Source organism: Madurella fahalii (assembly GCF_045866475.1).
Source record: "Madurella fahalii IFM 68171 DNA, scaffold_5, whole genome shotgun sequence".
Taxonomy (NCBI): Eukaryota; Fungi; Ascomycota; class Sordariomycetes; order Sordariales; genus Madurella; species Madurella fahalii.
In genome coordinates this window covers 1,864,561-1,881,376 of record NW_027263975.1, presented here as the reverse complement: position 1 = coordinate 1,881,376, position 16,816 = coordinate 1,864,561, and the positions used below count along the sequence as shown (strand labels likewise).

General features: G+C 56.8%; 7 protein-coding genes and 1 non-coding gene across 8 annotated transcripts; 5 read left to right on the top strand and 3 right to left on the bottom strand.

Moving 5' to 3' along the window:
• Positions 1 to 382: 382 nt before the first annotated feature.
• SMC2 (Structural maintenance of chromosomes protein 2) lies at positions 383 to 4,197 on the bottom strand (the record flags this gene model as incomplete). Its single annotated transcript, XM_071064559.1, has 5 exons — positions 383 to 647; positions 744 to 3,829; positions 3,889 to 4,009; positions 4,062 to 4,102; positions 4,171 to 4,197. 5 exons carry the CDS (start codon positions 4,195 to 4,197, stop codon positions 383 to 385), a joined length of 3,540 nt encoding a protein of 1,179 aa, XP_070920660.1.
• A 1,101-nt stretch (positions 4,198 to 5,298) lies between these two features.
• On the top strand, positions 5,299 to 7,242 carry MFIFM68171_09139 (uncharacterized protein; the record flags this gene model as incomplete). Its single annotated transcript, XM_071064558.1, has 1 exon — positions 5,299 to 7,242. The coding sequence occupies one exon, from the start codon at positions 5,299 to 5,301 to the stop codon at positions 7,240 to 7,242; it is 1,944 nt and encodes a 647-aa protein (XP_070920659.1).
• Positions 7,243 to 7,915: 673 nt separating this feature from the next.
• On the top strand, positions 7,916 to 9,011 carry MFIFM68171_09138 (uncharacterized protein; the record flags this gene model as incomplete). The annotated part of the gene is made up of 4 exons (XM_071064557.1): positions 7,916 to 8,098; positions 8,167 to 8,220; positions 8,295 to 8,454; positions 8,548 to 9,011. 4 exons carry the CDS (start codon positions 7,916 to 7,918, stop codon positions 9,009 to 9,011), a joined length of 861 nt encoding a protein of 286 aa, XP_070920658.1.
• A 319-nt stretch (positions 9,012 to 9,330) lies between these two features.
• On the bottom strand, positions 9,331 to 9,691 carry VMA9 (H(+)-transporting V0 sector ATPase subunit e; the record flags this gene model as incomplete). Its single annotated transcript, XM_071064556.1, has 3 exons — positions 9,331 to 9,463; positions 9,530 to 9,613; positions 9,681 to 9,691. 3 exons carry the CDS (start codon positions 9,689 to 9,691, stop codon positions 9,331 to 9,333), a joined length of 228 nt encoding a protein of 75 aa, XP_070920657.1.
• Positions 9,692 to 10,077: 386 nt separating this feature from the next.
• Positions 10,078 to 11,053, bottom strand: MFIFM68171_09136 (uncharacterized protein; the record flags this gene model as incomplete). Its single annotated transcript, XM_071064555.1, has 2 exons — positions 10,078 to 10,956; positions 11,009 to 11,053. 2 exons carry the CDS (start codon positions 11,051 to 11,053, stop codon positions 10,078 to 10,080), a joined length of 924 nt encoding a protein of 307 aa, XP_070920656.1.
• A 914-nt stretch (positions 11,054 to 11,967) lies between these two features.
• On the top strand, positions 11,968 to 14,140 carry ARG2 (Amino-acid acetyltransferase, mitochondrial; the record flags this gene model as incomplete). Its single annotated transcript, XM_071064554.1, has 3 exons — positions 11,968 to 12,018; positions 12,106 to 12,267; positions 12,317 to 14,140. 3 exons carry the CDS (start codon positions 11,968 to 11,970, stop codon positions 14,138 to 14,140), a joined length of 2,037 nt encoding a protein of 678 aa, XP_070920655.1.
• A 518-nt stretch (positions 14,141 to 14,658) lies between these two features.
• MFIFM68171_09134 (uncharacterized protein) lies at positions 14,659 to 16,028 on the top strand (the record flags this gene model as incomplete). The annotated part of the gene is made up of 6 exons (XM_071064553.1): positions 14,659 to 14,693; positions 14,785 to 14,866; positions 14,932 to 15,014; positions 15,090 to 15,690; positions 15,767 to 15,898; positions 15,993 to 16,028. The coding sequence occupies 6 exons, from the start codon at positions 14,659 to 14,661 to the stop codon at positions 16,026 to 16,028; spliced, it is 969 nt and encodes a 322-aa protein (XP_070920654.1).
• Positions 16,029 to 16,544: 516 nt separating this feature from the next.
• On the top strand, positions 16,545 to 16,631 carry MFIFM68171_t155. Its single transcript is given in 2 exon segments — positions 16,545 to 16,581; positions 16,596 to 16,631. It is a non-coding gene; the product is annotated as a tRNA-Ala (tRNA).
• The last annotated feature ends 185 nt before the right edge of the window (positions 16,632 to 16,816 follow it).

Here is a 16,816-nt window from a genome sequence, read left to right as displayed (position 1 = left end):
CCAGAGGGTAGATGGCTAGATCGTTGAGTACGACCGATAAACGGTACGATAAACCGAAAAGTCAACAAATACACAAATCACACACCGGACATAGTATTCCTCGTCATCGTAGCCAACGTCATGTCATGTACTAGACCGCCCCCTTGCCGTAAGACCCGTCGAGCAAAAGGAAAGCCAACAAGTCATGATGCCGCATGTTGTTGAGAAAGTCAAGAGACCCCCAGACTCCTAAGCAGTCCCATGCAGTATATCGCATCCCACATCCGCAACAGCAACAACACCGACACTAACAGCCGACATACACGGAGCATTCTCCCGGACCTCACCTGCCCCACCTCTTCCTCCAACACACACACACACACACACAAGGACATCACCCTAATCACCTCAGATCAGCCGGTGTCAACGCCTGCACCATACTCGTCCCCTCGCTGAACCGCGTCCTAAAGATGCGGTTTGCGTTCTGGAACATGCCGTCCTTGAGGGACACGACGATGAACTGGGAGCCTTTGAAGCGCGTCTTGATGAGACGGCCAATGTTTTGCGTGTGCGACAGGTCCAGCGCCGCATCCACCTCGTCCAGGATGTACATGGGCGCCGGCTTGAATTGGAGGAGGGCCATGATCAGGGATAGGGCGATGAGGGAGCTGTTGGAGATGGTTAGATATTAAAAGAGAGAAAAAAATAAAGAAAAAACAAATAGACAAAACGGTAAAAAGGGGGAGGGGGGAAAGTAGACGAACCGTTGGCCACCGCTCAGTTCCGTCAGGCTCTGCTTCCACACCTTGCCCAGGCAGACCTTGACCTCCAACCCGTCGCTGATGGTCTTGCCCTCGGGAGGGTCGAGCTTGGCGAAGCTCCCCGGCAACAGCTCGTTGAAGATCTGACCAAAGTCGGCATTAACCTTTTCCCACGTCTCCTGCAGCGCCTTCTTCTTGTAGTCGTCCAGGCTGATGATGGTCTCCTCGATTTTGCGCTTGTCACGGATGACCGTCTTCATCATGTGCTTGAGCGACACCTCCTTTTTCTCGACGCTGTCGATCATGTTCATGACCTTGGGGTTGATCTTCTTGCGCAGGCCCTGGCTGCGCTCCGTCAGATTGCGCAGCGTCGCGTTACACTCGGCGATGTTCTGGCCCTTGAAGTCGTAGGGGGTGCCCGTGCGGCCGAACTGGTCGCGCGCGTCGGCGATCCACTCGTGGTCCCTCTCGAGTTTGGCCGCGGCCTCGGCGACGCCCTGCTGCTCCTTGTGGAACTTCTCGATCTGGTGGCCGATCTTCTGCTTCTCGAGGCCTTCCTCGGTGATGCGCGCGTTCTTGGACCGCATGGCTTCCTCAAGCGCGCGGAGCTCGTCGTCAAAGACGTGTAGCTTGGTGCGCTCTTCGTCGAGCTGGGCCTGCGCGGCGTCGTGCGTTTCCTTGACCTTGTTCTGCTGCCCGACGAGATCTTCGATCTCTTGTTGTTGGGCCTTGATGGCGAGGTCAATCTCTTGCAGTTGCTCCCGCGCAGCAGCGAGGTCGGCTGAGACCTGCTCCGAGTCGAGTTGCGCCCCTTGTAATTCCTTTTGCAGTGCCTTGTTGGACGAGTTCATCTTTTCGAGGGAAGCGCGGAGTTTGTCGAGTGACGCTTGGAGCTCGATCAATTTGGCGTCTTTGTTGTTATCAAAGTCCTTCATATCCTTCTCGATCCTCTTAACGTCCGCGTTGGCCTCGGCTTGCCGGTTCTTGGCCTCTAGAACTGATTGCTTGAGCTGCGCGATCGTCTCTTTCATATTCTCAACCTCCTGGATGATGGAAGACGATGAGTTGCCGCTAATCTGCTCCTCTGCAAGCTTAATCTCGTGCGCTTTGAGATCCAGCTCCTGCTTTATCCTCTTGGCCTGATCAAGCTTGGACTTCTCCCGGGCGATGTACGACTGCACCTGGCCGAGCGATGTTTCCGCTTCTCTGAGCTGTCTTGTAATCTCGTTGAGCTTCTGCAGAGTGACTAGAACGCCACTCGAGTTAGGCGCGCTGCCGCCGGAAAGCGTCCCAGAGGGGTCGTAGGCATCGCCTTCTAGCGTGATGCTCCGCATCCTTACGTTGGGATCGAACGTCACTCGCTTGGCCGTCTCCGCATCCGCACAGATCAGGGTATTGCCAAACACATACTCCATGGCCGCCGACACTTCCTCGTCGTACCCCACAAGTGACAGGGCCAGGTCGACTTTCCCAGGGCATATCCTCTGCGCTGTCGCGATCGTCTGCGCAGAGGCCCTGAAGGCAGCGATCTTGTTCAGGGGGATAATAGTCACGCGCTTCCGAAGCTTTCCGCCCTGCAGTAGCTGCGTGCCGGTGACTTCGGTGTCCACGACGACGTTATACAGCCGCCCGCCTGCGCAGATTTCGAGTGCTGTGCCGGCCTTTGTGAATTGCTTGTCAAGAGTGAACAACTGTGCCACCAGACCTTTGACCTTTGACCTGTCGAAATTGGGTACCGGGTCGGCGTAGTTGAAGTCGATGTTGGCGACCTTGCGCTTCAGAGCATCGGCTTCCTGCCGCAGGTTCCGGATGGTTTGCTGCAGCGAGCTCTCTTGCTTGTACATCTCCTCCTCCGAACCGGGCTGGAAGCCAAGTTTGCCCAGTTCCTTTTCCAATCTCTGGGCCTGGTACTTTAGTCCCTCGAGGTCCTTGAGTAGGCCGGCGTTTTGCTCCTTTGCCTTCTTTGCGCGGGGTTCCTCTTCCTTTATCCGCTTCTCGAGATGAGCTATTTTGATCTTTGCCTGCTCCTGCTCCGTCACGGCCGCCGTGGCTCGGTTCCTGGCGTCTTGCAGCTGCCCTTGATATCCGTTTTCTTGTCCTTCCTTGGATGCAACACCGGTCTGCAAGGTCTGGAGCAGCTCCTCTTTCGACTCTGCCTCCTGACTCTGCTTCTCTGCCGCCTCTTTTGCAGCGTCGTACTTTGCCTTGATCTTCTCGTACGCCTTGGTTTTTTCCTTCAGGCTCGCCTCCAGTTCGGTCACCGTCTTCTCGCAAGCTTTCCTCCGCTCCTTCTCCTCTGCCATACTGCTCTGCTTGAGATCCACGACAGTCGCGAGCCGGACCAGCTCGTTGGAGTGCTTCTTGACGGCATCCTCGAGCGCCTGAGCCTTGCCACCCTTGCGCAATTCCTTGTCGCGCTGAGCCTTGATCTTTTGCACGTCTTCCTCTAGATGCGATATCTCGCTCTTGAGTCGTGCTGCAGATTCTTCCAAGTCCTTCTGGCGCTGCTTCTTCGCTTCAAGATCTGAGGCCGACTCTTTCAACCTCTCCTGATAGTGGACATACTTGTAAGCCACCACGATCCTGGTCAGCCGCTCGAGGTCGTTTTGCGTCTGTTGGAAGTCGAGAAAGGCGCGCTTCTCGGTGCGTAGCTTTTCTAGCTTCGGTTCGATTTCGTCGCGGAGCAACTCGGTGATCTCCTGGAGCTTCATCTCCTTCTTCGCCATCGTCTTGAGAGCCTTGTCCCTCCGGTCCTCGAACATTCTTGTTCCTGCCGCCTCCTCGATCATGGCGAGGATCTCGACGGCCTTCATGTTCAGCACCTTGGTAATGCGGCCCTGCATGATCAGGAAATTCGGGTTGTTGATGTTCAGCTGGACCGACTGGAACAGGTTCTGCACGGTCTGCTGCTGCGCGCGATGGCCGTTTATCAGGTATTTGGTGGTACCGCCAAGCACAATCTGGCGTGTGACACTGATTGTCGCATACTCCTCGAACCCGATGGGCGACCGCTTTTTGTCCCTGTTGTCGAAGACGATGGTAACGCTAGCCTTGGTGACGCCGGCCTGGCCACGCTTGTAGATGAGATCCTGCCGATGGGGGTCAGCAGGCGAACTCGGGGGGTGAAGATGTGCGCATTTCGTCTCACCTGCAGGTTCTGCGCGCGGACTGTGGACATGTTTGTGATGCCCAGAACGAAACAGATGGCGTCCAAGATGTTGGACTTGCCGCTGCCATTGAGGCCAGTAATGGAGTTGAAGCTCTCGTCCCTGCACCTATCATTTAGCGTCTGCTTGACGGTCTGGAACCGAGCAAAAGTACCATCCCGATATTACCGTACGGACGGCGTACGACTTGAAGCCCTGCAGCGGGGGTCAGCGGTTCGAAAAGCAAAAACTTCGATTGTCGCGTTGTCGCGGAGTAGACGTACGTCAATAATCAGTTCCGTCACCCTCATGGCGGCGTTGCCTAAGGGCCCCGTTCTGTTGCTGCGCGTCGATTCGGGACTCGAGGATGGCGCGCACAGTTCGCAAAGCCGCACAGTCGCAAAACGGATTTCAAAGCCGGGCCCCTCCAACCGAATGTATTTGTTTACTTTTTCCGTTGGGCTGTCACCCCGCGGCACGCTGGCACGTGCGTCGCAACTTGGGATAAGCTGGATTCGTGGCCTGTGCGCTGGCGCTGCCCTCCCTCCGTGACGAAGAGTGTATGTAATCCGTGGGCTGTGTTACAGTGTGATAGGTTTGGATACCTAGTATACTGTACCTCGGTGAAGGCTCCGTCGGTAACTACGTATACCTGGTGGCCTTGTTGCAGAATGCCAACTGCGTACGGTATATGCTATGATAGATTACCAAAGTGTTCCGCCCATAAGCCCCGGTAGACTGCAAAATTCAGGGATGCCATTCCTACGAAAATCAACCTTCTTCAACACTGCAGTTGCCTCGAATTTGCGGTATTGAGTTGTCTGCTGTAGCAGTCAACCCCGGTAAGGAGGTGGACATGTGGGTGTTGCATCATCGTTGCGGATGCCATCAGGCTGGCTCCTGGCCGTCATTGGCCACTTGGTCGAAAGCGATCGGCCTGTGCATGGATCCCTAGCGCAGGCCCAGGGGCCGCGGCCGCCTGTTGCCCCAACTGGAACCCCAGAGCCCTCCGAGGGGGATCCGTCGTCAGACCTTCCAAGAACTCTTCAGAACCGCATCTGTCTTCTGAATGCCTTGCATCGCTTTGGGCTCAGCCTGTGCCCACACCCCGTTTCGTCGATGTACGCGCCCTGAAGAGACCGGGTCGTTTAACCGATTACATTTCCCGATTGCCGTAACCGCCATTGGTTCTTGGCCTCTCCGGGTTGGAAATCGCCGCCACGTTTAACCGCGAAAGCTATCGAAAGCCGGAGGGAAAGCCTTCCCAACACTCGTGGCCAGCATATACAGCCGGGCACTGCGGCGCGGTTGCGGAACCTCTCGACATCAAGCGCACGGTTCAATGATTGACTCGCCTGCGATCTGATGCTCTTCCGTTATCGCTGTCATCGCCGCGCGTTGAGCCCGAGGCAATGATCCCCTCGCAACATGCCTCCTCAAGCACACACCTGCAAGCCACACGAGACTCAGACACGGCATCTGTACGTCCACGAAACCGACGTCTTATCAGCACTCAGGGTGATGCCGGATCGTCCTCGGCCTTATCCAGTCCGAGCCGGTCTCCCAATCGCGGTGCGACGCCTATCCCGGCCGAACACATAGGTTCCGTAACTGGGAGGAACAATTCCAGAACCGAGGTTGCGCGGAGTCCTGCTCGAGCAAGGAGCTCGGGCCCCAGCCGTGGATTCCTCGACAGCTCATGGGCTCCGAGCTGGGCATCGGTCCAGGACTTGGCGTCTTCGCTCCTGACCAGCGGCGGGTCGGTGCTTAGCGGGGAGTCACGTCAGCCGCGCAGCCGGGATGCGAGCGGGGCAAGGAAACCGAATAGGCAGGGCAGCTACAGAGACGGCCATGGCACCAGTAGCTGGGGACCGGAACCTCCGGACGAGGGGAGACTGCGCGCGGCCGAGATCGCAGCGGGATCGCTCGCAAAGCGGGAGGCTACCTTGAAGGCTATGAGAACAGCGAGGGTGCTTGAGAGCCACGAAGGTGTCAACGGAGGGCTAGATATCATGGGAAAGTTCAAGAAGCGGAACTCGGATGAAATCGCGCGGGAGACGCCTCAGAGTCAAGATACGGAGGAGTATCTGGCCTATATTCACCACGTCCAGCCCACGGACACATACGCAGGAATCGTGCTCAAATACCGATGTCGAGAAGACGCTTTTAGGAAGGCTAACGGGCTATGGTCACGAGACAACATCCAAGTACGGAAATGGTTGGCCATACCGGTGGACGCGTGCGAGGTGAAGGGGCGCCCTTGCGAGCCACCAGCCAACCCATCATCAACAATCGACCTCCTCTGCCGGACTCCGGATACAACCGACCCATCCGGCGGAGACGGCCACAGCACGCAGGACGGGTTTTTCACTAGCCCCTCAAACGGGAACGCCTTGGTTGAAACCAAGCCTAACGACGGCGACAGACCATGGGCGCACGTCAGGTGGGTCTCGATAGACTCGCACCCACACCCTGTTGAAGTTGGCCGGTTACCGCGAAAAGCAATGGGCTACTTTCCGCCGCGACGGAAGAAAAGCATGCAAACAGCATCAACGTTATCTACTCCCCGAGGATCCGTCGACCTGCCAAGCGTCACCCTCTCCGAGGCGGCGCTCGAGAGCCCCCGCAGTAGCTCATCCCGCCAAGCGAGCATCTTAGCCAACCGCTCAACGCGTAGTCCCCCCCAAGGCGACGCGTCCTCCGCCTCGGTATCCCGGAGCCGCCTGAGTAGCACCGGCGCCAGCGACGACGCCAGGCCAGCATGGATGCGCCGCCCCGGTGGTGTCGGCTCCCTCGGCAGACACGTGCGCGCGCCTGGCCCAGAAAGGGACTACTTCAACACGTGGGCCTGCAAGCACCTGCCTGGGCTGAACATGGACTTTTTGCCGTCCATGTCCATCATGGGATCTGAGAGCGCGCGGTTCGGGTTTACCAAGCCAGACGACAGCGCGCCCATGGCCATCGTCGAGAGCCCTTTTGAGGAGGGCCGTGACGCCGCATCAGCCAGCCGGCAGGGCACCGGGCTCGACAAGGCCGCCGCGACGATCGAGACATGGTTACGGGGCGCTTTTGAGCGCGCCAAGCAGGGCCCCATCACGCCTGTTCTGGGCCCACGGAGGAGGTCCTTCTATGCGTCTCCGCCGCCAGGGGATCTGATTGAGTTGGCCGATACCAATAGCGAGGATGGACGGCACGATTCCGCGCTGTCGGATGCTGGGGGCTTGCTGGAACCTGTCGCGACAACGGCCGCGGTTGGGGCGCCCAGTGGCTCCTCGGGGAGGAGTTTTGGCCAGGGGGTGACGGCTAGGGGAAGAGGAGGGGCTGCGACCTCTGGGGTACACAAAAAGGCGGATTAGGAAGGGGCCAGAACACGTCGTATCTTATACTATCAGCAACTCGTGTTGACAAGACCGAGTTGGATTGTGTGGTTGTTATCGTTGCAAAGGATATCCTAGCATTACGCTATAGGCGTTTTCGCGTTTTCGCGTTGTCGTCGGTTGAGAGAAACAAGGCCCGGCTCTACGCCTTGGTCCGGTTTTGTATATAGTAGCAGATGGCTATATCATGGCGTGGCATGTTGGGCTTTAAATGGTGAAGGTTTGTCCGGTTCTTGCATTGATGATGATCGTGTGACATTAGAGTCTCCCGCTTGCCCGTGATACTGTACCGATCAAGATAGGTCACCAGGTACATGCAGTCGAGCTAGTGGTAACCTCCATGGGGAAGACGGTAATTGGGAGATATAGATTGGAGCGTACTAATCTAGTCTGTACTGTGCATAGTTCCTGTACCGTACATTCAACAGCCAAGCAACCTAATGCCAAGAACTGGGGTGCTGCCGCAGCGGGCACGGCGGGCTCGATAAGGAATCCTTATCGATTACCAACGCAACCCCCGGAATCGCGACGGCAATCCCGTTGAATCAATGTCCTGTCTTATACTCTGTCTAACGGTTTCTCTCTTCGCAACGGCTGCCGACTATTCCTCCCGTCTCCGGATATCGATTTCAACACAAATGCCACCCCGATAATGCCCATCTGCATCGAGTGCCGACACCCAGTTAAGACGCTATGGCGCGAAGGCGCTGGCGACAAGTCTGGCGGGCACAACATCCGCCTAACGGTGTGCAAGAACTGTGGCCGCTTCTGCGACAAATACGTCGAGCATGACTTCGTAGTGTTGTTTATTGATCTTGTTTTGATCAAGCCGCAGGTAGGCAACAGCAGGCGCATATCTTTCGCTGCATTCCAAGGGACGGAAGCACTAAGACGGGACCCCAGGTTTACCGGCATTTACTGCACAACACGCTGATGAAGGACGAGGACGAGTTTGCGGTGCGTTTCGCCTCCCTAGCTATTCTCTAACGCCTGTGACCGTCAGGAGGCTAATATTCAAACAAACAAAACAGCCCTCCATCATCCGCCTCGGCATCCTTCTTCTCCTCTTCGACGTCTACCTCACATGGGCGCGCATCGAGCGCCAGTCCGTCCCCGACGCTGACTCCGCCGGCGGGGGCAACTTTGGCCGCTTAGCCCAACAACCGATAGTTTTCCAATACCTCTTCTTCCGTACGTCCCCCTTCTTCCCCCATGCAACCCCCTCTTCAGCACCATTCATCACTCATCATCACCCGACATCTACTTACTGGACGCACCAACCAGTCATCTTCTGCACCCTCTCGACCCTCGCCTTCCACACCTCGATCCGCTTCCTCACGTCGAGCCGCTTCTCGCCGCTCAGCTTCCTCGGCGTCCTCCCGCAGTACTCGCGCCCCAACTCGGTCTCGACAGCGCTGCTCGTGTCGTCGTCGACCAAGCTCTTCCCCATCCTCATGGTCATCTGGGAATACGACGTGCCCGCGGCCGCGCGGTCGCTCGGCTGGGCCGTTGTCGCCAACAACGTCGAGGCACTCAAGATCCTGCTCGACTGCGGCTACGGCGTCGCGGCGCTGCTGGCCACCGCCGGCGCGCTGAGCCGTTGGGCGATGGGCAGGGCCGTGCTGTGGGCGGCTGGCCTGGAGGGGGTCGACTCGGCGGGGGAATCAGGGGTGGCTGAGGATGGGAGGGCGCTGGGGGACATGCTGATGTATGTGAGGGATTGGGCGGGGAGGTTGGCTGTTGGGTGATGGTTGGAAGAGGGGGTGTTTGTTACTTTCGTGCTGCTTGTTCCTGACTAGAGCCTCTCCGTTCGATATATTTTTGGGAACGATGTGATACCACTTTGAATTAGCCCCCTCCTTCACTGGAAGCTGATCCTACGTACTTGCTTGCTTCCTGCATGTACAGGTCCAAACTCGCCCAAATCTAAGATTCAAAAACCCGCAATTACACCCCCCGTCGCCGCCCCGGAACGCCGTCCTGATCTGTATAGATGAATGAATGCCGTGGGTATTCGTACAATAACAGCGATTTCCCCTGTATGCTCGCACCAAATCCCCCTCTAGCTTAGTGGTGAATGTACTCCTTGCGCAGGTCCGACCGCCTCGGCTCAATAAGCGGGTGAAGCTGGGAGAGAAAGGTAATGGCCCACATGAGGAAACAGCTGACAATGGAGAGGATGAGGGAGGAGCGCCAGAGACTAGTTTCGTGACATGTTAATCCGCAATGTTCCAGTTTGGGGGGGTTTCGAAGAGGCGTGGCATACACTTGGTTCTCGCCCTTGGGCGAGAAGAACCATGCCGCTAGGCACATGGCGATGATTACCACCAGGCCGATAAAGACGCTCCAGCTGTGACGGGGACAGTTAGTTTGGTATGCATTATGCAGTGGGGTGCGGCGCCTGCGTGGTTCCGTACCCGTTGGCCATTTTGCGGGATTGAGGTGTCGTGTGGTCTGAGTTACCACAATTATTCTCGAAGCAGTAGGTTTTGTTGACCGCACGACGGATGCGCTGGCGATTCCAGAATCAACAGTGTCGTTTGGATGTTTGAATGCGCCGCGTTGGAGGTTGGTTGGAGATGCCGGAAGCTCATGGCGCAGCAACGGGCTGGCAAGCTGGGACCTTTGGAAGGAAAGGCTTAGTCATCATTCCCCACGTTGCTGGTAATCAGGAAATGCTCCACCAGCAGCAGGCTCCCGTCTCAACGAAATGGTGCAATTCTCCGACATGTGCGAATATGAAGCTACGTTCGGATGATCATGTCTATCTAACTCATGATGGCCATACCCGGCTTCCAGACCAACGAGCGACAACTAACAATTCTCAAACTTTAGCCCTGCTTCCTTCCTCACAGCGCCATAGATCCCAGCAATATCCCCTAATTCCCCCGCGTGCTCCTTGACCTCTGCCAAATGCGCATCCGCAACCTCTAGATTCCTTAGCCTCGTTCCAGTAGCCTTTGCTAGGTTCATGGCGTGCCCGGCATCTTTCCTGGCTAGATCCACCGCAAACAGCGGGTACTCCCGCTGATGATAATCTCCCGACAGCATACGGTTCGAGTAAGCGGCATACGGTCCGGGGAACATGTTCTCGACCCACTGGTGCAGGTACTGCGTGCCGAGCCCCGACTTCTCAGCTAGGACGTGGCCCTCGGCGAGCTGCTCGACCATGTTCATGATGAACGTGTTGCCGATCAGCTTGAGCTTGAGCGCCTTGTCATAAGGCTCGTCGCTCATGTCGATTTCGCCGCGGGCCATGACGCCCTTGAAATAGGGGCGGGCTCTCAAGACCGACGACTTGGGGCCCGCGAGAACCCCGATGAGCTGTCCTGCGTCGGCCATGGCGGGCGCACCGAAAACTGGGGCAGCTAGAAACTCGGCACCGCGGCCGGTAAAGGCGTTGGCGAGTCGAGATGTAGTGTCCGGGTGGATGGTGGAGCACTCTACGATGAGCTTGCCCGTGACATCGCCGGCCTTGAGGATCTCGTCTGCGGCTGCTTCGACGACGTCATCTTTGGAGAGGATCGTGAAGATTATGTCGGCTTTAGCGACACCGGCGGCGATGGAGTCCACGACTTCAGTTTTGCCGGCCGGTAGCTGTTCACTGAGCTCAATGGAGCGCTGTTTTGTGCGGTTGTAAACGAGGAGTGGCTGGTCGAGGTTCCCTTTTTCCACGAGGTTTTTACACATCCCCTGGTAGGTGTCTTAGTCGAATGAACGCGGAACCTAATGGTTTCGGGCTTACCCGGCCCATATTTCCAAGGCCAACCCAAAAGAGTCTCGGAGTCATCTTTAAGGGGTTCTTTGGGGTCTGAGGTATGTTCAGGATCGTGCAGAGGAACAGCGTTTGGTGCTTACTGTCACCAAAGGTTCAGAGAAAGGGGGGGGGGGGGGTTGATGGCCGATCTGTTAGGGCGAAGCGCGCTTACACCCGTCCTGCAAATCGCTACGCAGTAGCGGGGAAACACTTTCCCTCTTGTCTAAATGCGCTGTGGACAGCTTGGAAATTGTCTTTCCAGAAACCTATCAACCGGGTTATTTGGTACCAAGTAAACGTCCGAGGAATCCCTCTCCCGACTTGTTCTAACTCAACTAGTAGCTTCGTCAGGTACTTACTATCCTAATTTCTGGCTACAGGTTAATGTATCTGGTCGAGTATTACAGTGTGGTCGGCTATAACCCGCCGACAAGCTGCTCTCCACTCGCTCCGCAAGCGACTCCCCAGGTAACTGCGTTGCGGGGTAGTCCTCACGGCTGCGGGGCAAGGGGTGGCGCATCAATACTCCACAGCACCATTGTGAATTGTCCAATCATTAAGGAATCGTCTGCTACTAAGACGGAACTTAGGCAGCCTGCCAGGACAGCCGGCTACAATTATTTAGCCCCCCGTTTCTGGTTGCGAATGTGTTAGCCGCCAAGAACAAGAATCCGTAGTTCTCTTATCAGATCATCTGCTAAGTTTGCTTGGTGTACAAGGGTACGGATGTGTTGTACTGTACAGTACATACTTGCGCTATGTATGTTGGTGGATTCTCGCGGCCCCCGTCTTCATTGACTCACCACCGCTTTTTTCTACGCCGCCGGAAGAAAAAGCTCAGTTAGATAGAATGAGCGCGGCGTTAATCTGAGAGCTTACTCGTCGGCCGGGTTGCCGTGAGAAGGGACCCCGGGAAATTTGCACCGTCTTTATCAATCGCTTGAACCATGTTTTCGAGAAATGGTGGCGCGTGGAAGAAAGCAACCTCCACAGTCCAGGTGAGACATATCGCTTGGCACCACCGAACAAATTTCCCAGGGACTCGAAAGAATGCACCTTCATGAGGCGTCTAACAATCAAACCAGGCTTCCGTACGGAGAGAAAAGAGCGCGCCCAGATACACCGCCGATTACCGCCCCTTATCAACTGTTGAGAATGGAGCTTCGTCTGGTAGAATGAGTGCCGGCCCGCCACGGAACCACCCCCCTTCTTCCGCAGAGGTAAAACAGAAGAGGGAGTCGGACCGGGTAAGAGGTGTTCCCTTCCATATATGGACCTCTGCTGACTGCTCGCTAGCAATTCTTGATCTCTGTCCTCGAGTCCTCGGCCACAAAGCGCGATGCTAAGGCATATCTCCAGACCTTTGGCTCCTCGCGCACAGGTTCAGGGCCGAGGAAGACACCTGCATTTACCACGGTCTTGTATGACGGTATACGCGGTGCCAACGAGGTTCCACGCTTTGTCCAAGGCCCGATGCGGGTTTCGGCGGCAGACAGCAGTGAGGTGCCACATGTCGCCATCGTAAAGTTGAGGGAACCACAGACTTGGGACGATGCTCTACTCGATGGTGTTGCCAAGACGCTCACCCAGCTGCGGGATCTCGGTTTGGGCAGCGTAATTGTCGTTGACTGCGATCCGAATCAGAGCGCCGGCTCCGCCTGGCGCAAAGATGTTGACCGGCAGACGGACCGCATCCTCCGGACAATTGGCCGATACGGCTCGCCGGGAGCGGAGTTGGTTGGCTCGGGCATATGGAAGATAGACGGATCACCACAGAAGCTCTCCTCCGTCGGCTCTACCAACCTTTTCGTGGGGTTCGGCCAGGCTTTCACCACGCCTCTCAGGCACGGCCACATGCTCGTAGTCCCGCCTTACGCGTTGTCTGAAGAGACACTTGGATACATGGCGGCTGATGCCAACGAGATCGTCTCTGCCTTGACGTATTTCTTCTCGGGCCTACAGTTTGATCAACACGCCCCGACGACAGAGATGCCAAAGCCTGGCGCAGACGGCCGACCGGTACGAACGGCTGTGGTAGACAGGATCATTGTCATCGACCCCTTCGGCGGCATTCCATCAAGTAACCAGGTGGACGGCGCGAGGGTATTTGTCAACTTGGAAGAGGAGTTTGCCACCGTCCAAGGCGTTCTCGCAGCCAAGGAGCATTCTGAGCAGATGAGAACCATATCCGGTTTCTCGGGGGATATCAAAGCAAAACACGCCGAGAATCTGAAGCTCGTCAGGAACACGCTGGCAGTACTTCCGTCGACAGCCTCAGCCGTGATTACCAGCCCGGCGGAGGCGGCAAACGTGCGAGTGCCGCCGACGCAGGCGAACGGGGCCAACGTCGGGGAGTTCGCAGGAGAGGTCAAGACTAGGAGGTGGCAGAACCCGCTAATACACAACCTCCTCACCGACAGGCCCATCTACTCGGCCTCCTTACCAATCGGCCGGGTTAAGCCCGCCACCCACGGCACCCAACTTACGTTGCCCCGCATGCCAACCACGACGCTCGCGAAGAAAGGCCTGCCAGTGACTATTTTTCCCGACCCTCGCGCAGGCGTCTGGATGCCACCGGATCCTGGAGCACCCCGGCTCAGGCTGACCGACAAGTGTATCGACCTACCCCGGCTTGTCCACTTGATCAACGACTCCTTTAACCGCAAGCTCGACGTCGAGCACTACCTCCGCCGCGTCAAAGACAGCCTCGCAGGGATCATCATCGCAGGCGAGTACGAGGGCGGCGCGATCTTGACGTGGGAGCGGCCGTTTGGCATGGACGAGGAGGAAGCCTACAAAGCAGGCAGACTGGTCCCTTACCTGGACAAGTTTGCCGTGCTCAAGAAGAGTCAGGGCGCAGGCGGTGTGGCGGATATTGTCTTCAACGCCATGGTGCGCGACTGCTTCCCCTCTGGAGTGTGCTGGCGGAGCAGGAAGAACAACCCGGTCAATAAGTGGTATTTTGAGCGGTCGTGCGGGGTGCGGAAGCTACCGGATAGCAACTGGGCCATGTTCTGGACTAATCCGAGCGCGGCGACGAGTGAGCAGTTGATGAGGGACTATGAGAATGTGTGTAGGAGTGTGGTGCCATCATGGGCGGATACGAAGCCGGCGGATTAGGATGAGTGGGTGGATTTTTAAGGATGGCGTGGTTTGATAGGGGATGGCAGTCTTGGAACAAGTAATCTCCGTCTATGTAAACTCGGGTAAGGTAGTTTAGCTTCCTTGAAGAGCTAGGTTAAGGGGTGTGAATGATTCGCCTTATTCTCTTCTACCTACCTTGTGCTGGCATGTTTTGTGGTCTCGGGAAGGCCCATTTCAGCCCAGGTTCCTTATCACTTCAACCCTTCTATGGGCTTGCAGCCTGGGGAAGCCTGGGGCTGCTGCAGTGGCTGCAGTGGGCTGAGCACAAGCATGCGCACGCATTGCCTATCCAATCACAGCAGCAGTAAAGGTAGGGATCAGCGGGGTGTCAGCAGTGGGGACCTGCACCTTGGCCCCTAACGCCGCTTGCAACACAAAGCTTCTGGTTATCAACCTCAACTTCTGCGCAAGACGCTCTCATCCCGTCGCACATATTCGAATCGTGCTTCATACGTCCACATCCTATTTTCGCCCAAACACACCAAACAGCAAATATGGACGCGTTCAAGGGTCTCCAGAAGAGCCTCACGTACGAACCCCGACACCTCAAGTTCAGCGAATTGATCGATCGTGGAAAAGAAAGCTTTTGGAATCGTGGCTGACGTTGAGTTGGTGTGCAGCTCTCTGGGTGGGCAGATCACCCCGTTCGCCTCGCGGACCTTCCAGTACACCAAGGAGCAACTGGGTCAAGCCGATGACAAGGTTCGAATCGAACAGCAGTCGGATTTGGATGCGAGGATGATGGCTAACACGCGGGGCATCATCAGACCCAACTCCCCCCCGACTACATCGACCTGGAGAAGCGCGTTGATGCGCTCAAGGCGGTCCATCAAAAGATGCTTGCCGTGACGTAAGTTTGGCCTGTCGGCAGACCCCGCGTGAAGTTAGTCGTCTTGCGCTAACAACTCCCCTCGCCTCCACACAGTTCGCAGTACTCGCACGAGGCCTACGACTACCCGCCCAATATCAAGGAGACGTTCCAGGATTTGGGCCGCACTGTCAGCGAGAAGGTGACGCTCCTCTCCAACGCCACCTCGCCCGCAGAGGCCCAGGCTGCCCTGACGGCTCCCCCGAGCGCCAAGCCGCAGCCCAAGACGTTCCACCATGCCGTCGCGCGTGCCAGCCTGGCCAGCAGCCAGACGCTGCACCAGCAGCATACGGGCGCGGGCGAGGACCCCCTAGCCACGGCACTAGAGAAGTACGCGCTGGCCATGGAGCGCGTGGGCGAGGCGCGCCTGGCGCAGGACGCCCAGATCCAGAGCCGCTTCCTGGCCGGGTGGAACACGACGCTCAACACGAACATTTTGTTTGCCACTCGCGCCCGCAAGGCGGTCGAGAAGGCCCGGCTGACGCTAGACGCTGTCAAAGCGCGCGTCAAGGGCACGACGTGGAAGCTCGGCGGGTCGTCGCCGCGCGCCGAGACGCATGATGAGCACGAGCTGAGCCACGAGGCGCAGGAGGAGATTGAGAAGGCTGAGGACGAGTTCGTCACGCAGACAGAGGAAGCTGTGGGGGTTATGAAGAATGTACGTTTTTATCCCACGCTCCTGCTCCTTTTCCCCTCTCTCCTATTACCCCGTTTACACTAACATTCCGCTCAAGGTCCTCGACACGCCCGAGCCGCTGCGGAATCTGGCGGAGCTGATTGCGGCGCAAATGGAGTTCCACAAGAAGGCCCACGAGATTCTGAGCGAGCTTGCGCCCGTCATTGACGGCCTGCAGGTCGAACAGGAGGCAAGTCGTGCTTCGGCTTACTCTTTCCAGTGAGAGCAGCAGAGAGAAGAAAGGCACACGTTGCTGACACAAGCGCCCCCGCACCGTACTCCAGGCGAGCTACCGCAAGAGCCGAGAGAGCGCTTCCTAAGCCGCGGATAACGGGTTCAGGTGGAGCGTGCGATGGGGAGCTGGGCAGGGTTTTAGCTTGTCGTATGGCCGCGGATCTAACGGGATTGGCTTCTGCGGGCTTGGTTTTCTTTTCACGGCGGGTGTTCAATGCACTAGTTGTGGGTGTCTTGCCTCTCGCTCCCATTTTCACTCTATTCGGCTCGGCTTGGTTTTTGCTTGTGGTTGCGGTGGTTTGTCTCATTGGGGTGCTTCTCCTGGATAGATATATACGACCTTGCCAATTCACGGCCTGGTAAGGCTGCCAAGTCTCCCTCACTCTCGGAGGTTTATACGGATTCTACTCAGCGCTGGATTACCTGGTAGTAAAGTAACTGCGCTGGAAGTAACATTGCCGTATCCCTTAGCTAGGAGTGACCACGGTACCCCAAGGAGCCAAAGAATACTTTGCAAGTACATTCGTTAACCTCGTTTTCGACTTGATATTGCTTCTACTCAACCGACCCGCCAAGCACAATGAGACACTGCCTTGCCTATGGGGCGTGTAGCTCATCTGGTAGAGCGCTCGCTTAGCATACTCTGTGGTATATGCGAGAGGTACTGGGTTCGATTCCCAGCTCGTCCATAGTTTGACTTTTTGCCCTTGATAGGAATGCAACTTGTTGTATGTGTCGGGGTTGCTGTGGTTTTTTTTTTTTTGCTCGCTCATGTTTTGATGATGTTAGGTTGGTACCAACTGCAGGATGTGACACTGGTGCGGCAGCCTGTTTTACTAGGCTGCCAGCGGAGGGCTACTTAGACTCAAGGCGG